Source organism: Bubalus kerabau, chromosome 21 (assembly GCF_029407905.1).
Source record: "Bubalus kerabau isolate K-KA32 ecotype Philippines breed swamp buffalo chromosome 21, PCC_UOA_SB_1v2, whole genome shotgun sequence".
Classification (NCBI taxonomy): domain Eukaryota; kingdom Metazoa; phylum Chordata; class Mammalia; order Artiodactyla; family Bovidae; genus Bubalus; species Bubalus kerabau.
This window is the reverse complement of record NC_073644.1, coordinates 36,321,673-36,340,125: the sequence shown is the minus strand read 5'-3', so window position 1 is coordinate 36,340,125 and position 18,453 is coordinate 36,321,673. Positions and strand designations below refer to the sequence as shown.

Genomic DNA, 18,453 nt, shown 5'->3' with positions numbered 1-18,453 from the left:
TATTTAGATCAAGAGGCACATAAATTATGAATAAGTTTATTGGGGTCTTAACAAGTTGCCGCACTTCAGTATTTATTGAGGCTTTTTCTGCTTGGACCAAATGAAGGATGACTCAGAGGTCCAGAGGTGAGTCACTTCTGGATGAGTAGTTTTACCACTCTCACCATTAGAACTCTGTTTACCCACAAAAAAGCACAATGCTGCCGCGCCCAAGCCTTCAAATATCTCACGCACCATGAAAAGGAGACAGAAATCGATGTATCCTGTGCAGGAAAAGAAATCAGGCTCTGGTTCAACTTCTATTCCACTCTGTCTCTTTAAATTTTCCTTTCATTAATCCAGCTCTGACTCTGAGCAGCGCTATAAATTCTCTGGTATGATGTGTAAATTAGGAAACAGAAAAAAAGGAGCAGGGACATTTGATTCCACCCCTAGAGAGAAGGAAAAGAGGGCAGATTGGGGAAATCGGAACTTGGCGTTTAAAGCTCCCTGAAATGAAGAAACAAAGAAATTCTAACACAGACTCCACCTTTATTACTTCCTTTTTTATTACTTTAAGGGAATTAGGCCTTGGCACTTGGGAAGAAATCTCTAGCAGGGAGAAGCATAGATTTTTCTACATTTGATAAGGAAAATGGCTAGGCAAGAGTTTATTTCTGTACATTTCAAAAGGATTACTTTGCTAGTTGAGGACAAACTACAGTTTTGGGGTTTTTTCCTTCCTCCGGCTCAAAGTGTGAAGTATGACCATATTATTCAAAAGTGAAGCACGGCTTCCCTGGTGGCTCAGAGGTAAAGAATCCATCTGCCAGTGCAGGAGACAGGGGTTCAATCCCTGATCTGGGAAGATCCAACATACAGGGGAGGAACTAACGATTGAGTCTGTGCTTTAGGGCCCGGGAGCTGCAACTGCTGAAGCCCTCGAGTCCTAGTGTCTGTGCTTCCCAACAGGAGAAGGAACTGCAATGAGAAGTCCGTGCCCTGGAACTAGGGAGTCGCCCTCGCTCTTCACAACTAGAGAAAAGGTCGGAGCAAAGCAGACCCAGCACAGGTGAAATTAAATAAATAAATAATACTGTAACAGTGACGCACTTAAAAGGTACGAACTTCCACTTATTATAAAATGAGCAAGTGCTGACGATGTACAGCACAGTGCCTATAGTTAACAACCGTCTAGTGCCTATTTTGGAAGTTGTTAAGAGAGCAGATCTTAAAATTCTCATCACAAGGAAAAACAATGTTGTAACTATGCACGGTGACAGATGTTAACTAGAGTTACTGTGGTGATCGTTTCAAAATATACACATTGAATCATTATCCTGAACACCTGAAATGAATATAATTTTATCTTTCAAGTATATCTCAATTTTTTTTTTTAAAGAAGGTAAAGCACTGGCAAGAGAATTTTGCGGCTTGCTGTGAAGGCTCTCCTAAGTCTTCACGTGTGACTACATCACCCGGTTGGTGCTGGTTTAATGAACGCGAGATGTCTGTGTACAGAGCAGTGGCTCCCGTCTTTAGCTCCTTTGTTCCCTCTCATCTTTGTGGAACCCGCCTCGGAGTCCAAAAGGCAAAGCGGACCTGGACTCCACTGCCCCCTCGTGGAGACTCGAATCCTTTCGGCCCCAGAAGGATGGCACGCAGACGTGACCTGGCTCCCACCTGGATAACTGCCCCCAACTTGGGAAAGCGTGTCACTAACAGGTTCTGAGCTAAACATAGCCGACATCTCCAGAGTTTGGAGGAAGAGTAGGAATGAAAATGAGAATGAAAGGGATGCTCGGGACTTCTCTGGCAGTCCAACAGTTAAGACTCCGAGCTTCCAATGCAGGGGCGTGCACCCACGTGAATGCTCAGTGGCTCAGTCATGTCTTTAAGAGCAGAAATTATGTCTCTTGTTCATGACTGTAGACCCAGGGCCTGGCAGGGCAGCCACACACCCAGGGACATAGAAATATTCATAGAGTGAATGGGGCGGGGGTGTGAGAAGAGGTTTCCTGACAGATCAGAGGAGAGAAACATCAAGATATGGTCTAGGAAAACAGAGAAGTTTAGCTGTGGCTGAAATTTCTAAAGCCGGACAGATGGACGGGGCCCAGGTGGTGAAGGGCTTTACATGCCTCCAGGTAGGTTCTGGGCAGTCCTGAAGAGCTGTATGTGGGGGAACATGATCCGATCTGTGTGTCAGAAAGGTCCCTTGGAGTGTGTGCAGTGGCCTTGGGCACAGGAAGGCAGCCTCTCTTCCCGGCATGCCTATAAAAAGTGTGTTGCCTGAATGATCCACTAGCCTCTCTCGAGTTTAAGAGTTCCAAAATTTTGATGGAAGTCATTTGAAACAGGCAGATATTAGAAAAAAGAGGTACCAACCTAAAAGTACCACTGGGCATCCCTGGTGGCTCAGTAGTAAAAAATCTGCCTGTCAATGCAGGAGACAGGGATTCAATCCCTGATCCAGGAAGATCACGTGGAACAACTGAGCCCATGCTCCACAACTATTGATCCTGTGCTCTAGAGCCTGGGAGCCACAACTACTGAAGCCCTAGGGCCTGTGCCCTGCCACAGGAGAAGTCATCGCAATGAGAAGCCTGGGCACCGCAACTAGAGAAGAGCCTGCACAGAAACAAAGACCCACACAGCCAAAGATTAAATAAAATTATTAAAAAATAAAACTCCTGCTCATAATATTAAAAATCATAGCTCATGAGTACAAAGCACCTACTATGTGCCAGAAAGTGTTCAGAGCACCAAGCAGTTGATAGGGTCCTCCTGCAACTCTTGGGTGAGTGACATTTCTCTCCCCTTTGCACAGATGGAGGCCCAGAAGGTGAGGGAAGCTACCTGTTCCAGGTGGTGGAAGGCAGAGCTGGGGTGGGGAAGAAAAGTTTTCCCCGGGGTGGGCTAAAGCTCCCAGCACCTTATGGGAAGCTTGCCATCGATTTCCTCATGGTGCTGGGATGCGGTGGGGTAATGCCCATTCCCCCACCCCATCCCCCCAGGCCCACAGGGCTCTCTACCTCAGCCCCTTAAGCCCTGGTTCATCGCTGGCCTGGAGGTGAGTTCCGTTCAGATCCATAAGCATCCCCATGTATGCTGGGTGACCTGAAGGGATGTCGAAACCGTGGTCCTTGAAATTAATTAATGACCACCATCAGGCAGCCTTGACTGGAAACAGATGGCAGGAAAAAGGCAGGCACTAACCTGGGCCGTACATAAAAAGCATGTCTTTGAAATTTCAAGCAAGGGAAGTGAAACTAGCCTTTTGCGTAATCATTTACCTCTTTCCGAAAACACTTCTGGTGCCCACAGATGATAACTTCAGCTGCATTATGCAAAGTGAGAAACACAGGAATGGCCTGAAAGAAAACAAAGGAATAAGCATGAAAATATTTCTTTGATCTCATAATTACATAATTCTTGATGTCTGCTTCAAAATAAAAGATCTGTGGGAACTGCTGGCATTCACATAGCTACTCCTCTCCAGCAAAATCTCTTCTGCGTGGATCAGCACTCTTGTTGCTGGCTTGATACTCGGTAGGTGTAGAGACTCCCTTCCTATGGGTTTTCTCATCACTTATTAAGCACTTACTGTGTGTCGGGCACCATGCCAGGTGTAGGGGACACGTCCTGTGAACAGCTGCACACGTGACAGATAGGCTGTCTCTCTAGAGGTGAGAGCTCTGACCAGATGCACAGAAAGGCATAACCAACCCAGCGTGGGCAGAGCATGCCTTCTTGAGGAAATGAAGCGCAAAGTCTAAACAGGAACAGAATGATGAACTAGAATGAGCCCAGCAAAAAGAGACAAGGTGGGAGAGGGCTGGAGGCAGAGGAGCACACGAGAGTCCAGAGGATCAAGGCAGCCCACTTTCTTGGGGAACCGGGGGGAGTTGAGTGGGGTGGAAATAGTGTGGAAGGGGAAAGTAGGGGAGGGGAAGGTGAGGCGATAATCATATCAAGGAGTCAGGACCATCCCGAGGGCCAGAGGAGATGCTGAAGGGTTTAAAGCCCAAGTGACATGATTGCATCTGCATGTTTATAGGAACTTGGGCTGCTGGGTGCAGGAGAAGAGACAGAGATGATTACAGAAGTTTAGCAGTGTGGCAGATTGAAAATCGACCCTCAAAACTCTAGCCGCAGGACTTCTATGGTGGTCCAGTGGCTAAGACTCTGTGCTCCCAATGCAGGGCACCTGGGTTCAATTTCTGGTCAGAGAACCAGATCCCATGTGGCACAACTAAGGATCCTGCATACCACAATGAAGACTGAGGAGGCTGTGCGCTGCCACTAAGACCCAGCACAGTTGCATACACACTAATACGTATCACTTCAGTTCAGTTCAGTTCAGTTGCTCAGTCGTGTCCGACTCTTTGTGACCCCATAAGTCACGGCACACCAGGCCTCCCTGTCCATCACCAACTCGCGGAGTTCACTCAGACTCACGAACTTGAGTCGGTGATGCCATCCAGCCATCTCATCCTCTGTCGTCCCCTTCTCCTCCTGCCCCCAATCCCTCCCAGCATCAGGGTCTTTTCCAATGAGTCAACTCTTCGCATGAGGTGGCCAAAGTACTGGAGTTTCAGCTTTAGCATCAGTCCTTCCAATGAACACCCAGGACTGATCTCCTTTAGAATGGACTGGTTGGATCTCCTTGCAGTCCAAGGGACTCCCAAGAGTCTTCTCCAACACCACATTTCAAAAGCATCCATTCTTCAGCGCTCAGCCTTCTTCACAGTCCAACTCTCACATCCATCCATGACCACTGGAAAAACCATAGCCTTGACTAGATGGACCTCTGTTGGCAAAGTAATATCTCTGCTTTTTAATATGCTATCTAGGTTGGTCATAACTTTCCTTCCATGGAGTAAGTGTCTTTTAATTTCATGCCTGCAATCAGCATCTGCAGTGATTCTGGAGCCCAGAAAAATAAAGTCACCTACTGTTTCCCCATCTATTTCCCATGAAGTGATGGGGCCAGATGCCATGATTTTAGTTTTCTGAATGTTGAGCTTTAAGCCAACTTTTTCACTCTCCTCTTTCACTTTCATCAAGAGGCTTTTGAGTTCCTCTTCACTTTCTGCCATAAGGGTGGTGTCATCTGCATATCTGAGATTATTGATATTTCTCCCGGCAATCTTGATTCCAGCTTGTGCTTCTTCCATCCCAGCGTTTCTCATGATGTACTCTGCATGCAAGTTAAATAAGCAGGGTGACAATATACAGCCTTGACATACTCCTTTTCCTAACTGGAACCAGTCTGTTGTTCCATGTCCAGTTCTAACTTGCTTCCTGACCTGCATATAGGTTTCTCAAAAGGCAGGTCAGGTGGTCTGGGATTCCCATCTCTTGAAGAATTTTCCACAGTTTATTGTGATCCACACAGTCAAAGGCTTTGGCATAGTCAATAAAGCAGAAATAGATGTTTTTCTGGAACTCTCTTTCTTTTTTGATGATCCAGCCGATGTTGGCAATTTGATCTCTGGTTCTTCTGCCTTTTCTAAAACCAGCTTGAACATCTGGAATTTCACAGTTCACGTATTGCTGAAGCCTGGCTTGGAGACTTTTCAACATTACTTTACTAGAGTGTGAGATGAGTGCAATTGTGCAGTAGTTTGAGCATTCTTTGGCATTGCCTTTCTTCGGGATTGGAATGAAAACTGACCTTTTCCAGTCCTGTGGCCATGGCTGAGTTTTCCAAATTTGCTGGCATATTGAGCGCAGCACTTTCACAGCATCATCTTTCAGGACTTGAAATACCTCAACTGGAATTCCATCATCTCCACTAGCTTTGTTTGTAGTGATGCTTTCTAAGACCCACTTGACTTCACATTCCAGGATGTCTGGCTCTAGGTGAGTGATCACATCATCATGATTATCTGCGTCATGAAGCTCTTTTTTGTACAGTTCTTCTGTGTATTCTTGCCACCTCTGCTTAATATCTTCTGCTTCTGTTAGGTCCTTACCATTTCTGTCCTTTATCGAGCCCATCTTTGCATGAAATGTTCCTTTGGTATCTCTAATTTTCTTGAAGAGATCTCTAGTCTTTCCCATTCTGTTGTTTTCCTCTATTTCTTTGCATTGATCACTGAGGAAGGCTTTCTTATCTCTTCTTGCTATTCTTTGGAACTCTGCTTTCAGATGCTTAAATCTTTCCTTTTCTCCTTTGCTTTTTGCTTCTCTTCTTTTCACAGCTATTTGTAAGGCCTCCTCAGACAGCCATTTTGCTCTTTTGCATTTCTTTTCCATGGGGATGGTCTTGATCCCTGTCTCCTGTACAGTGTCACAAACTGCTGGGAGCCGGCATATTGCATATTGAGTGCATATTGCATATTGAGTGCAGCACTTTCCACAGCATCATCTTTCAGGATCTGGAATAGCTCAACTGGAATTCTATCACTGCCGGGAGCCAGAGTGAGGAACTCCGCCCATGACAAAGGTCATGAGAAAGGAGGCTCGGCATACACAAAGGCGGGATCGAGCCTCAGGAGTCCCCCTGGAAATTCTCGAGCATCTACCCCCAAAACCAGTCTGCCTACTTTCTGCTTTGTGCTTGCACCTACACCTCTGACTTTACGGGGGCTGTCCCCCACTACCTCTCTCTGAAAAAAGAGTTAGCTTACAGCTCCAGTTAGTAATTCCTGGGTGTGACAATGTTTAACCTACAAACTCCTTTGGAAATCCTCTAGCCTGCCTGAATAGGTTTTTCCGGCCACATGTGATTGTTCAGAGCCTCCCAACTGTGAGAGGCAGGAGATGTTCTAAACTGTCTAAACACAGATTCCTTTGAGTAGTTAAAAGATTGATTAGAAATTGTATTGGTGAAGGGTTTTTCACTTATTGGGCCAATGTTTGCTGCTAAGTCTCCATACTCCTTACCTACTGTGTCCTTGGCAGTGTATTGATTGATATAATGGGTGTATAGAAATATAAAATGCAGCTTTGTCCATTGCTTTTTGGGAGTCTGGTGCCTGACTTTGGAATAATCACCTTTAGAGAAAAATAAGTTTCTTAAAATGTTAACAGGCCTCCGGGCCAGAAGATGATGTAATTCACCTGAACTTTTGCATATGATAAGTTTGAAAGCCTGGCTTCGATTAGGACCAGGAACTGCTGTCCTTGCATGACTCCACCCCTTCCCCCATTATCCTCTATGCACAACTTAAGGTATAAAAACTACTTTGGAAAATAAAGTGCGTGCCTTGTTCAACGAAACTTGGTCTCCCCATGTCGCTCTCTCTCTCAAATTCTGGCTGAGTCTCCATCTGGAGCGTGGAACCCACCATGCTTGATGATTATGCCTGGGCTTCTAAGATCCGACCGGGGAGGCCTCAGTGTCTCCTCTCCTTCGGGAGAACGGAAGGACGCCTGCGGCCTACGTAAGTGGTGCAAACTTCTTGTCTTGAAGTTTTATTGGTCTCCCGCATAAACCAAGCTACTCAGCCTCTTTTCTCCACTGAATTTTCCTACTGAGCTATCCTCATTCTATTACTCTTTATATCCTTAATTAACGTTTAATTAAGCAGTTGTTTCCTGATCCTCGCCTACGCCGTCTCTCCTTCGAATACCCTGGATCAGCTGGGGCTGGACCTGTAGTTCATCAGGCACTCTATCTATCAGATCTAGGCCCTTAAATCTATTTCTCACTTCCACTATATAATCATAAGGGATTTGATTTAAGTCATACCTGAATGGTCTAGTGGTTTTCCTGACTTTCTTCAATTTAAGTCTGAATTTGGCAATAAAGAGTTCATGATCTGAGCCACAGTCAGCTCCCAGTCTTGTTTTTGCTGACTGTATAGAGCTTCTCCATCTTTGGCTGCAAAGAATATAATCAATCTGATTTCGGTGTTGATCATCTGGTGATATCCACGTGTAGAGTCTTCTCTTGTGTTGTTGGAAGAGGGTGTTTGCTATGACAAACACAGGTGTGAGAGGTGTGTTCTCTTGGCAAAACTCTATTAGTCTTTGCCCTGCTTCATTCCGTACTCCAAGGCCAAATTTGCCTGTTATCCCAGGTGTTTCTTGACTTCCTACTTTTGCATTCCAGTCCCCTATAATGAAAAGGACATCTTTTTTGGGTGTGTGTTCTAAAAGGTCTTGTAGGTCTTCATAGAACCATTCAACTTCAGCTTCTTCGGCATTACTGGTTGGGGTACAGGCTTGGATTACTGTGATATTGAATGGTTTGCCTTGGAAACGAACAGAGACCATTCTGTCATTTTTGAGATTGCATCCAAGTACTGCATTTTGGACTCTTTTGTTGACCATGATGGCTACTCCATTTCTTCTAAGGGATTCCTGCCCACAGTAGTAGATATAATGGTCATCTGAGTTAAATTCATCCACTCCAGTCCATTTTAGTTCACTGATTCCTAGAATGTCAACATTCACTCTTGCCATCTCCTGTTTGACTACTTCCAATTTGCCTTGATTCATGGACCTGACATTCCAGGTTCCTATGCAATATTGCTCTTTACAGCATCGGACCTTGCTTCTATCACCAGTCACATCCACAACTGGGTATTGTGTTTGCTTTGGCTCCATCACTTCATTCTTTCTGGAGTTATTTCTCCACTGATCTCCAGTAGCATATTGGGCACCTACCAACCCAGGGAGTTCCTCTTTCAGTATCCTATCATTTTGCCTTTTGCCATGGGGTTCTCAAGGCAAGAATACTGAAGTGGTTTGCCATTCTCTTCTCTAGTGGACCACATTCTGTACATATAAATACACACAAATACATATAAACACATAAAATAAGTATTAAAAAAAAACTATATGGAAGTCCCAATCTCTAGGATTTGTGAAAGTGACCTCATACAGTAAAACAGGGCCTTTGCAAATGTAACTAAATCGAGAATCTGGAGATGGAGCGAACACCCTGGATGATCTAAGTGGGTCCCAAATGCAAACACATGTATCCTCCTAAGAGAGAAGCCGAGATGTGACACACACAGAGAAGAGGCAATGTGGCCCAGAGGCAGAGACAGAGGGATGCAGCCACAAGCCAAGGCATGTCAGCAGCCACCAGAAATTGGAAGAGGCGAGGACCGGATTCTCCCCAAGATCCTCTGGAGGGAGCATAGCCATTTCAGAACCCTGGCCTCCAGAACTGGGAGAGAATAAATTTCTGTTGTTTTAAGTCACCAAGGGAAGTAGTCATTTGTCACCGTAGCTACAGGAAACTAACAGAAGGAATCACCAGACGGTGGCCTGAACCTGGTAGTGGCTGTGGAGATGGAGAAAAGTGGACACAGGAGGGAAACATTTAGGAGACTGGAGTCAATGGTGGAACAACTGGGATCAACACTGTACCCCCTCCCCCAAAAGGGGGGAGAGGGAGAAGATATTTTTAAAATGTAACACTCCAGTGGGGCAAACCTAGGTGGCATATTAAAAAGCAGAGACATCACTTTGCTGACAGAGTTCCATATAGTCAAAGCTAGGGTTTTTCCAGTAGTCATGTATGGATGTGAGAGTTGGACCATAAAGAAGGCCGAGCACCGAAGAACTGATGCATTCAAATTGTGGTGCTGGAGAAGACTCTTGAGAGTCTCTTGGACAACAAGGAGATCAAACCAGTTGATCATAAAGGCAATCAGTCCTGAATATTCATTGGAAGGACCGATGCCGAAGCTGAAGCTCCAACACGTTGGCCACCTGATGTGAAGAGCTGACTCATTGGAAAAGACCCTGATGCTGGGAAAGACTGAAGGCAAAGGGAAAAGGGGGCAGCAAAGGATGAGATGGTTAGATAGCCTCATTGACTCAATGGACGTGAATTTGAACAAACTCTGGGAGATGGTGACGGACGGGGAAACCTGGCATGCCGCAGTCCATGGGGTTGCAAAGAGTTGGACACAACTTAAAGATTGAACAACAAGCAGTGGGCTGTCAAGATTCAGAGTACCCACTGTACACTGACTATTGCTGGGCTGTTTGATAAGAACAGCAGTCTGTCCTAATTTGACAGATGATCTTGACAAGGCCAGGGGAGGGATTGAAGGGCGAGGTATATTTGCTATTATCTTTGTTGTTGCCAATGGTGATGTTTCCCGGAAAGCAAAAGAAAATCAAGACTATGCATGGGTTTTGGCATCAGCCTGGGTTTCAGGCTCCAGCTCCACCATCTGCTCACGGAGCAGGGCGCTTATCCAAACAGTTTGCTCCTCTGTAGTATAAGGATAACAATACCTACAACCAGAAGCTATTGGGAGGAAGGGTGGAAGCCACGCAGGAGCCCCGCATGAAGGCTGTCAACGTTAACGGGCACCAAGCCTACACTCAGTGGTGTCGATCGAGGACCATGAGCTGAGAAACTGTTCCCACTTCAAGGCCCCTTAAGTGGGTCTTTAAGCAGATGCTACTGCCCTATCACTTCCAGATGGATTTATTCTTTATCTTTGGGGAAGATATATTTTTACCTTGTCATTAAGACTTTTATAAGTTTATAGCTCTGCCCTATTTTAGTATTTTGTTCTAACTCACACTGTTTCATTTCATTCTGAGCACTTGCCTTACATTTTTCTTTCTTTTTTAATGTTTTCTACTCTTTTTCATTAAAAGTTCAACTCAACTCTTTTTTCCCTTTAAAATCATAATTATTTCCTATGTTTTTCATGTCTTTTGTGCTTCTTTTGATTCCTCTTAAGCTTTTACATTTTCTATTATGTTTTATGTATTTTAAGATTACTAGAGATTTTCTACGGAGAAGGCAATGGCACCCCACTCCAGTACTCTTGCTTGGAAAAATCTCATAGATGGAGGAGCCTGGTGGGCTGCAGTCCATGGGGTCTCTAAGAGTTAGACATGACTGAGCGACTTCACTTTCACCTTTCACTTTCATGCATTGGAGAAGGAAATGGCAACCCACTCCGGTGTTCTTGCCTGGAGAATCCCAGGGACGGGGGAGCCTGGTGGGCTGCCATCTATGGGGTCGCACAGAGTCGGACACAACTGAAGCGACTTAGCAGCAGCAGTAGAGATTTTCTAAATTGGCCTCATCCATTAGGTTCATCTTGGGAAAACTTGGGCCCTGGTCTTCTAGGTCTGAGCCTAAGAAGACAGAACAGAAAATCTTTAGGTTAATCCTGTGGTACATGACAGTGAAAATTAAGACCTGATCCCTGGGTCAGGAAGATCCCCTAGAATAAGAAATTGGATCCCACTCCAGTATTCTTGCCTGGGAAATCCCATGGACAGAGGAGTCTGGCAGGCTACAGTCCATGGAGTCACAAAGAGTTAGACAAGACTGAGTAACTGAGCACATAACAACAAGACCAGATTTTAAATGTTTTTGCCTCCTTAACTATAAAATTAGAAAGGAGATGATATTTAGGGTTGACTCAGAGTCGGACACGACCGAGCGACTTTCACTTTTACTAGATTCTAACTCTAGACCTCAAAGAGGTTTTATTTTCTCAACTGTCGAGAGGTTCCTCCATCGCCCTAGCAGAATCTGAGCAGATTCTGTAAAAGGATCTATCTGTACATACGGAACTGATCTTAAAGTTCACTAATAATAGGTACCAACAATGTGTTCAGCACAGTGCTAATTATTTTAATTGCATTCTCTTATTTAAATCATCTCTCAACAAGTTTATCCACAGATGCTGTTACCCTAATTTATGGACAAGGAAACTGAAGCTCTGGGTGATGGGGCAGCTTGCTGGTGAGTTCACAGCTGCTTCAGGGTGGGACTCCAGGATTCCAACCAAGTAATGGCAAAGCCCACACTCCCAGCCTTGATGTTTGTTGTTCTTTAGTTGCTAAGTTACGTCTGACTCTTCTGTGATGCCATGGACTGTAGCCCACCAGGCTCCTCAGTCCATGGGATTTCCCAGGCAAGAATATTGGAGTGAGTGGTCATTTCCTTCTCCAGGGGATCTTCCCAACCCAGGAATAGAATCCATGTCTCCTGCATTGGCAGGCAGGTTCTTTACCACTGAGCCACCAGGGAAGCCCCATCCTCGAAGTTATAGGATCCAGGTTATGGCAAGCTCCCAGTGTAAGCGTCCTGGATCCACACCTGAACAAAGTCCAATACAACTGTGTATTGTTCCCAACTCTGCCAGTCTGTGTCCTCTGGTGATAAAACTGCTATGATCTAAAATGATGACGTCGACGTAAACTCCATGCCACTCTTTAAAGGGACATCATCCATTTCCACTTTAAAATGGTCTAATCTGAATTTCTCAAGCCGTTTTTCTTGACTGAGGAGCTAGCAGACTTTAGAAACAGTAACTCTACCATTGACTTTTATAGGCCTCCAAAGAGATCTATCAAGAATAATATTAAGGCAATCTGCAACTTATAATTACTGACTTTCCCTTGGCCTCCACCACTGTGTACCAAGCCTTCGTCTGAACTATGTGATTAGTTCAAGAGACCCCAGTGACCAATTATTTCAGAAAACCTGCCCTTTACAGACTGAAGTTCAGCAGACTTACTTTTGTGAAATCAGATAAAAGTTGTGAGAAATGAGGACTTCCCTGGCTGTCTAGGGGTTAAGACTTCTTGCTTCCACTGCAAGGGGCATGGGTTTGATTCCTGGTCGGGCAACTAAGGTCCCACAAGCCACATGGTATGGCCAAAAAAAAGTTCTGAGAAATGATAATAATAATAACAGTCAAGATACCCTGAATGCTTCCTATGTGCCAGACTCCGTTCTAACTGTTTTTACATATTGAATCATCATAATAACCCTTTGAGAGAAATAGTAATAACATCCCTATTATACAGATGAGGAAAAGGAGGGATATACTTTGATTCTCTTTTTTAATCTGCCTCTTAATCATCTGAAACCACTTTTAGACAATCTAGACTCTAGCTTGCTGCTAAAGAGAACAGAAAATCAAGTCTGTTCTTCCATACTGTCAAGGCCTCGACAACAAAAGGTACCACCATCTTTCATTAGGAAAAATGGCCCAAGATCAACTACCATGAAACCCAAATCATCATTTTTAACATAAAACGTTAATTAGCCAAATTCAACTGCACTGCAGTCCAATGCGTTTCATGACTCAGGGGCACAATTTGCAACTAATTTCTTCTTGGGGTCCATTCACTTAAAATTCAACATTTTGTCCATGCACTCTTGCAAATTTTTCTCTGGCTGTAAAAAGACATCAGTAACTTTTACTTCAAATTTTTCATTATTCCCATGCTTCCCAGAGTGGAATTTTCAAGCCTTGATTGTTGTTTGTTCAGGTGTTGGGACTGACTTAAAACAGTTTTCTATGGAAAGCCCTGGCCCTGTCCACAGGCACGGCCTTGGGTCCCTCTGCAGGAGTGTGGACGGCTCGCTCAACCAAGCTGTGGGTTGGCTTCTTAGTTTTGTACAACATCAATCCTACCTTCAATTTGGGTGTGTGTGACTTCAATCTACAATATATTATAGAATAATTAATTGCCAGGCTCTTGCCAAAGAATATACCTTTGAACATTTGGCTGCCTAGTTTTTTATAAAAATCATGCCTGCAGAAATAAATGTTCCTAAAGGAAAGGAGCCAGATAATTGGAGAGTAGCAGTTTTAACCCCAGAGAACTGTTCCTACTGAACCATGCTGTCATCATGCTACCAACAGACTAGGAATCCCAGAAACTAGGTTACCGTTGGGTTTATTATAAGGATGCAACCGAAGACCCTACGTGGCTCATCCTACCCTTAATGAAGACTAAGTAACTGAGAGTCCAATGGGTAAAGAATCTGCCTATGATGCAGGAGACACAAGAGATGCAGGTTTGATCCCTGGGTTGGGAAGAAGTCTCTGGGGAGGAAATGGCAAGCCACTTCAGTATTCTTGCCTGCGAAATGCCAGGGACAGAGGAACCTGGTGGATTATACAGTCCACTGGGTCACAAAGAGTTGGACACGACAGCACAGAGCACACAGAAGGAATTGAGAGCAAAGAAGGACACTGCATGTCCTCAGCAATAGCTTGCATGTATCTTACAAGCATGGAGAATCCTGTAACTTCTTTACTTCACTGCAAAAAGATAAAGAGCTAAAACCAAGGCCCAATTATATTTGTTTCATAAGATATCATGGCATAAATTTCTATGTGCTAAGTCTCTCTGTGGCCTTCTTCTATTTCCCTTGATCTAGATTTCTTTTATTTTTTCCATTTTAAGATTTTATTTTATTTTTTTAAATTGGAGTATAATTACTTTACAATGTTGTATTAGTTTACAACAACAGGAATCAGCTATATGTATAGATTTCTTTTAAAATCTGTTCATAAGAAATGCTTATCTTATCAACTCTACCACAATGTAAAATAAAACTTACGGACTTGCCCCAGTGGTCCAGTGGTTAAGAATCTGCCTTGCAATGCAGGGGATGAGGGTTCGATCCCTGGTCGGGGAACTCAGATCCCAAGTGCCATGGAGTAACTAAGCCTGTACGCCACAACTAGAGCCCATCTGCTGCAACTAAGACCCTGTGCAGCCAAAAACTAAATTAATTAATTTTTAAATAAAATTAAATTTAAAAAAGAGGCACAAACTACTATATATAAAACATACAAGAAACAAGTATATATCGTACAGGGGCTTCCCTGGTGGTTCAGTCGGTAAAGAGTCTACCTGCAATGCAGGAGACGTGGGTTTGATCCCTGGATAGGGAAGATTACCCTGGAGAAGGAAATGGCAACCCACTCTAATATTCTTGCCTGGGAAATCCCATGGACAGAGGAGCTTGGTGGGCCACAGTCCATAGGGTCACAAAAGGTCAGACATGACTGACACACACACAGAAAGCAGAACAACTACACAGCTCCTCTCCCCTTCTCCCCACTCCATCCTGATAGGCTCATCTCCTTGGTTTGTTATGATTTAGGGAGGAAAGAGGGTAAACATTATACTGCTTTCTTTTTTAAAAATAATTGTATTTATTTATTTGGCTGTACAGGGTCTTAGCTGTGGCATGCAAACTTCTTAGTTTCAGCACGTGGGATCTAGTTCCCTGACCAGGGATCGAACCCTGTCCCCTGCAAGTCTTAACCACGGGACCACCAGGGAAGTCCAAGGCATTGCAGGTAAACCACTATAGTTGGACAGTCTTGAGTCTGCATCTCTGTTTTTTGTAACATCTACCATTTGGTGACCTTCACCAAATCTGCATCTCAGTTTCCTCCTCTGTAAATGGGAATAATTAAGTCCAACTTCATATGTCATGAAGGTTGGCAACAGGAAGTGCCTGGCTCACATATATAACACTGAATATTCACAATGGTTGTTCCCATGGTGAGTTGTGTGTCTCTCATGGATTCCCCTATAAATTCTTCAAGGTCAGGTAAGTGTGTGTTCTCAGACTCTGCAACCCCTTGGACTACAGCCTGCCAGGCTCCTCTGTCCATGGGATTCTCCAGGCAAGAACACTGGAGTGGGTTGCCATTTCCTCCTCCAGGAGATCTTTCTGACCCAGGGATCAAACCCGCATCTCTTGCATCTTCTGCATTTGCAGGCAGATTCCTTACCACTAGCACCACCTGGGAGTCCCCTCAAGGTCAGGAACCAGGTCTTATTCCTCATTAAGCCCCCAGTAGTAGACTCCCCAATAAATATTTGCTGAATGGAGAGCCACAAAAATAATCTCCTTGCCTTAATTCTATCATTTGGTTGTGAGTTTGAGGTAGAAAAATCAATAAAGAATGTCCCCACCTTGCTTTTGCAGAGTTAAGTCAGCTTCCTCTCAGGAGCTATACATCAGAAGAAAGGCTTCAAAATCTTGTTGGATAAAGGAGGCCTTTATGGAGCAAAGCAACTCCGAAAGTGTTTTGCATAACAACACGCCCACGGATTTTAACTGAGTGCTTTCTCCCCCAATTCCTCGTGGATCCATGAAACTGACAGCTTGGCACCAGCATGTTGATGCCTGTTTTCCATCTAACACAAGCTGTACAAGTACCTCGTGTTTCATCCACTCTGTTGTAGGTTTTTAAGCAACTATGTAAAAACAAAAAACTCAGAAAACAAAGAAAAGATGCTGGGTTATTTCACTAAAAAAGAAAAAAAATAAGTGTCTCCTTTCTGTCTTCCTCCTCCTCTAACCTGGTGTATTTGGTTTGGGGTTGTTTCTCTTTGCTTGGAGTTTGAAATGCAGCAGCTTCTTTCTGCCCATTAAAAAAATCTGTGTTCTAGGCCAGGGACATTCAAATGCAGTCCCCTTCAGAAGAAAAGGAGCTCCAGGGAATTCCCTGGTGGTCCAGTAGCTAAAGACTCTGCTCTCCCAATGCAGGGGGCCCGGATAAGGGAACTAGATCTCGCAGGCTGAAACTAAGATCAAAGATCTCTCACTTCGCAACTAAGACCCAGAGCAGCCAAAAAAAAAAAAAAAAAAAAAAGACGACTATAACGAGCTCACACACAGAATGTAAGTCAGTGCGCTACTTCCTTCTTCAAAACGTATGGCTATGAAAAAAAAAAGTCAGCTCAACTAAACAACAAGTTTAGTGTCAAGCTTGATGTTCACTCTGGCACAGTCTCCTTAGGGCCAGGTAACAAGAGCTCTTGATGAAAGCGAAAGAGGAAAGTGAAAAAGTTGGCTTAAAGCTCAACATTCAGAAAACTAAGATCATGGTGTCTGGTCCCATCACTTCACGGCAAATAGATGTGGAAACAGTGGCAGACTTTATTTTTGGGGGTCACCAAAATCACTGCAGATGGTGACTGTAGCCATGAAATTAAAAAATGCTTACTTCTGGGAGAAGGAAATGGCAACCCACTCCAGTACTCTTGCCTAGAAAATCCCATGGACGGAGGAGCCTGGTATCCATGGGGTCGCAAAGAGTCGGACACGACTGAGCGACTTCACTTTCTTTCTTTCTTTACTTCTTGGAAGAAAAGTTATGACCAACCTAGACAGCATATTAAAAAGCAGAGACATTACTTTGCTAACAAAGGTCCATCTAGTCAAGGCTATGATTTTTCCAGTAGTCATGTATGGATGTGAGAGTTGGACTATAAAGAAAGCTGAGAGCCGAAGAATTCATGCTTTTGAACTGTGGTGTTGGAGAAAACTCTTGAGAGTCTCTTGGACTGCAAGGAGATCCAACCAGTCCATCCTAGAGGAGATTAGTCCTGAGTGTTCACTGCAAGGACTGATGTTGAAGCTGAAACTCCAATACTTTGGCCACCTGATGTGAAGAACTGAGTCATTGGAAAAGATCCTGATGCTGGGAAAGACTGAAGGCGGGAGGAGAAGGGGATGACAGAGGATGAGATAGTTGGATGGCATCACTGACTCGATAGACACGAGTTTGGGTAGACTCCAGGAATTGGTGATGGACAGGGAGGCCTGGCGTGCTGCAGTCCATGGGGTTGCAAAGAGTCAGACACAACTGAGCGACTGAACTGAACTGAACTGAACAAGAGCTCACAGGCTGTTACCACCTGTGGACTATCCTTCAAGAGGCACTGTTTCAGGTTAGAGAGCTCTCCATGTGCCTGAGACGTACAAGACTGACATTTACAATGGACTTTTGAGGGTTTATTGGCTACCCCATCTCCTGATCTCCTTCTTTGATGAAACACCGCAATATTGAGGATGTGCCTCATTCTTATCAGTCTATGGGTGTGGGTGGGGATCCTGTGTGACCAGGGCTGGCCAAATAGTGTTCTTGGTCTTTCCAGTCACAGTGAATGGTTCAGGGAAGACATGATCCAGGGCCGACCAATCAGCATAACTCCATCTTGGTTAGTTTTTAGTTTTTAGACCTGGGATGGGCAGTGGCCCTAACTGATGCAATCAGAATGAATCCCGGAAATTATGCAGAAGCTGCAAGGAAGACAGTCTTGTTCCACCAGACTTGAAGTTGTGAGGATGTGAGCCTGGAACCAGAAGACTCATGAGGGGAAAGCTGAACTGTGAGATGAAGCAAAGACAGAGCAGAACTGACAGACAGACAGCATCTGGATTCTGAGTAGGTCATTGGAATCTCTCAATCAGTTCAGTTCAGTTCAGTTGCTCAGTTGTGTCTGACTCTTTGTGACCCCATGAACCGCAGCACACCAGGCCTCCCTGTCCATCACCAACTTCTGGAGTCCACCCAAACCCATGTCCATTGAGTCAGTGATGCCATCCAACCATCTCATCCTCTGTCGTCCCCTTCTTCTCCTGCCTTCAGTCTTTCCCAGCATCAGGGTCTTTTCCAATGAGTCAGCTCTTCGCATCAGGCGGCCAAAGTATTGGAATTTCAGCTTCAACATCAGTCCTTCCAATGAACACCCAGGACTGATCTCCTTTAGGATGGACTGGTTGGATCTCCTTGCAGTCCAAGAGACTCTCAAGAGTCTTCTCCAACACCACAGTTCAAATCTCTCAATCAAGCCATGCCTAAAGCAGTTTCTACCTGATGACTTTTCATTAATGTAAACCAGGAGATTTCCCCTTTGCTTAGACCAGTTGGTGAACTTTCTAACACTTGCAATCATAAGAGTCTCAAGTCTGTGCAA

The 18,453-nt window shown here is 44.5% G+C and overlaps 1 protein-coding gene and 1 long non-coding RNA gene across 10 annotated transcripts in view; one reads left to right on the top strand and one right to left on the bottom strand.

Annotated features, from left to right (window-relative positions):
- Positions 1-18,453, bottom strand: part of TMEM241 (transmembrane protein 241) — a 120,573-nt gene that overhangs the window by 68,643 nt on the left and 33,477 nt on the right. For all 9 annotated transcript variants that reach the window (XR_008706784.1, XR_008706786.1, XR_008706785.1 and 6 more), the window contains exon 5: positions 3,276-3,353. Coding sequence is in view for 6 of the 9 variants with exons in the window: in XM_055559487.1 (XP_055415462.1) it covers positions 3,276-3,353 (78 nt within the window). In the remaining 3 variants the exon portion in view is untranslated. The remainder of the gene's footprint in view (positions 1-3,275; positions 3,354-18,453) is intronic.
- On the top strand, positions 7,159-16,276 carry LOC129636195 (uncharacterized). The gene is made up of 3 exons (XR_008706787.1): positions 7,159-7,373; positions 11,596-11,668; positions 15,674-16,276. It is a non-coding gene; the product is annotated as an uncharacterized LOC129636195 (long non-coding RNA).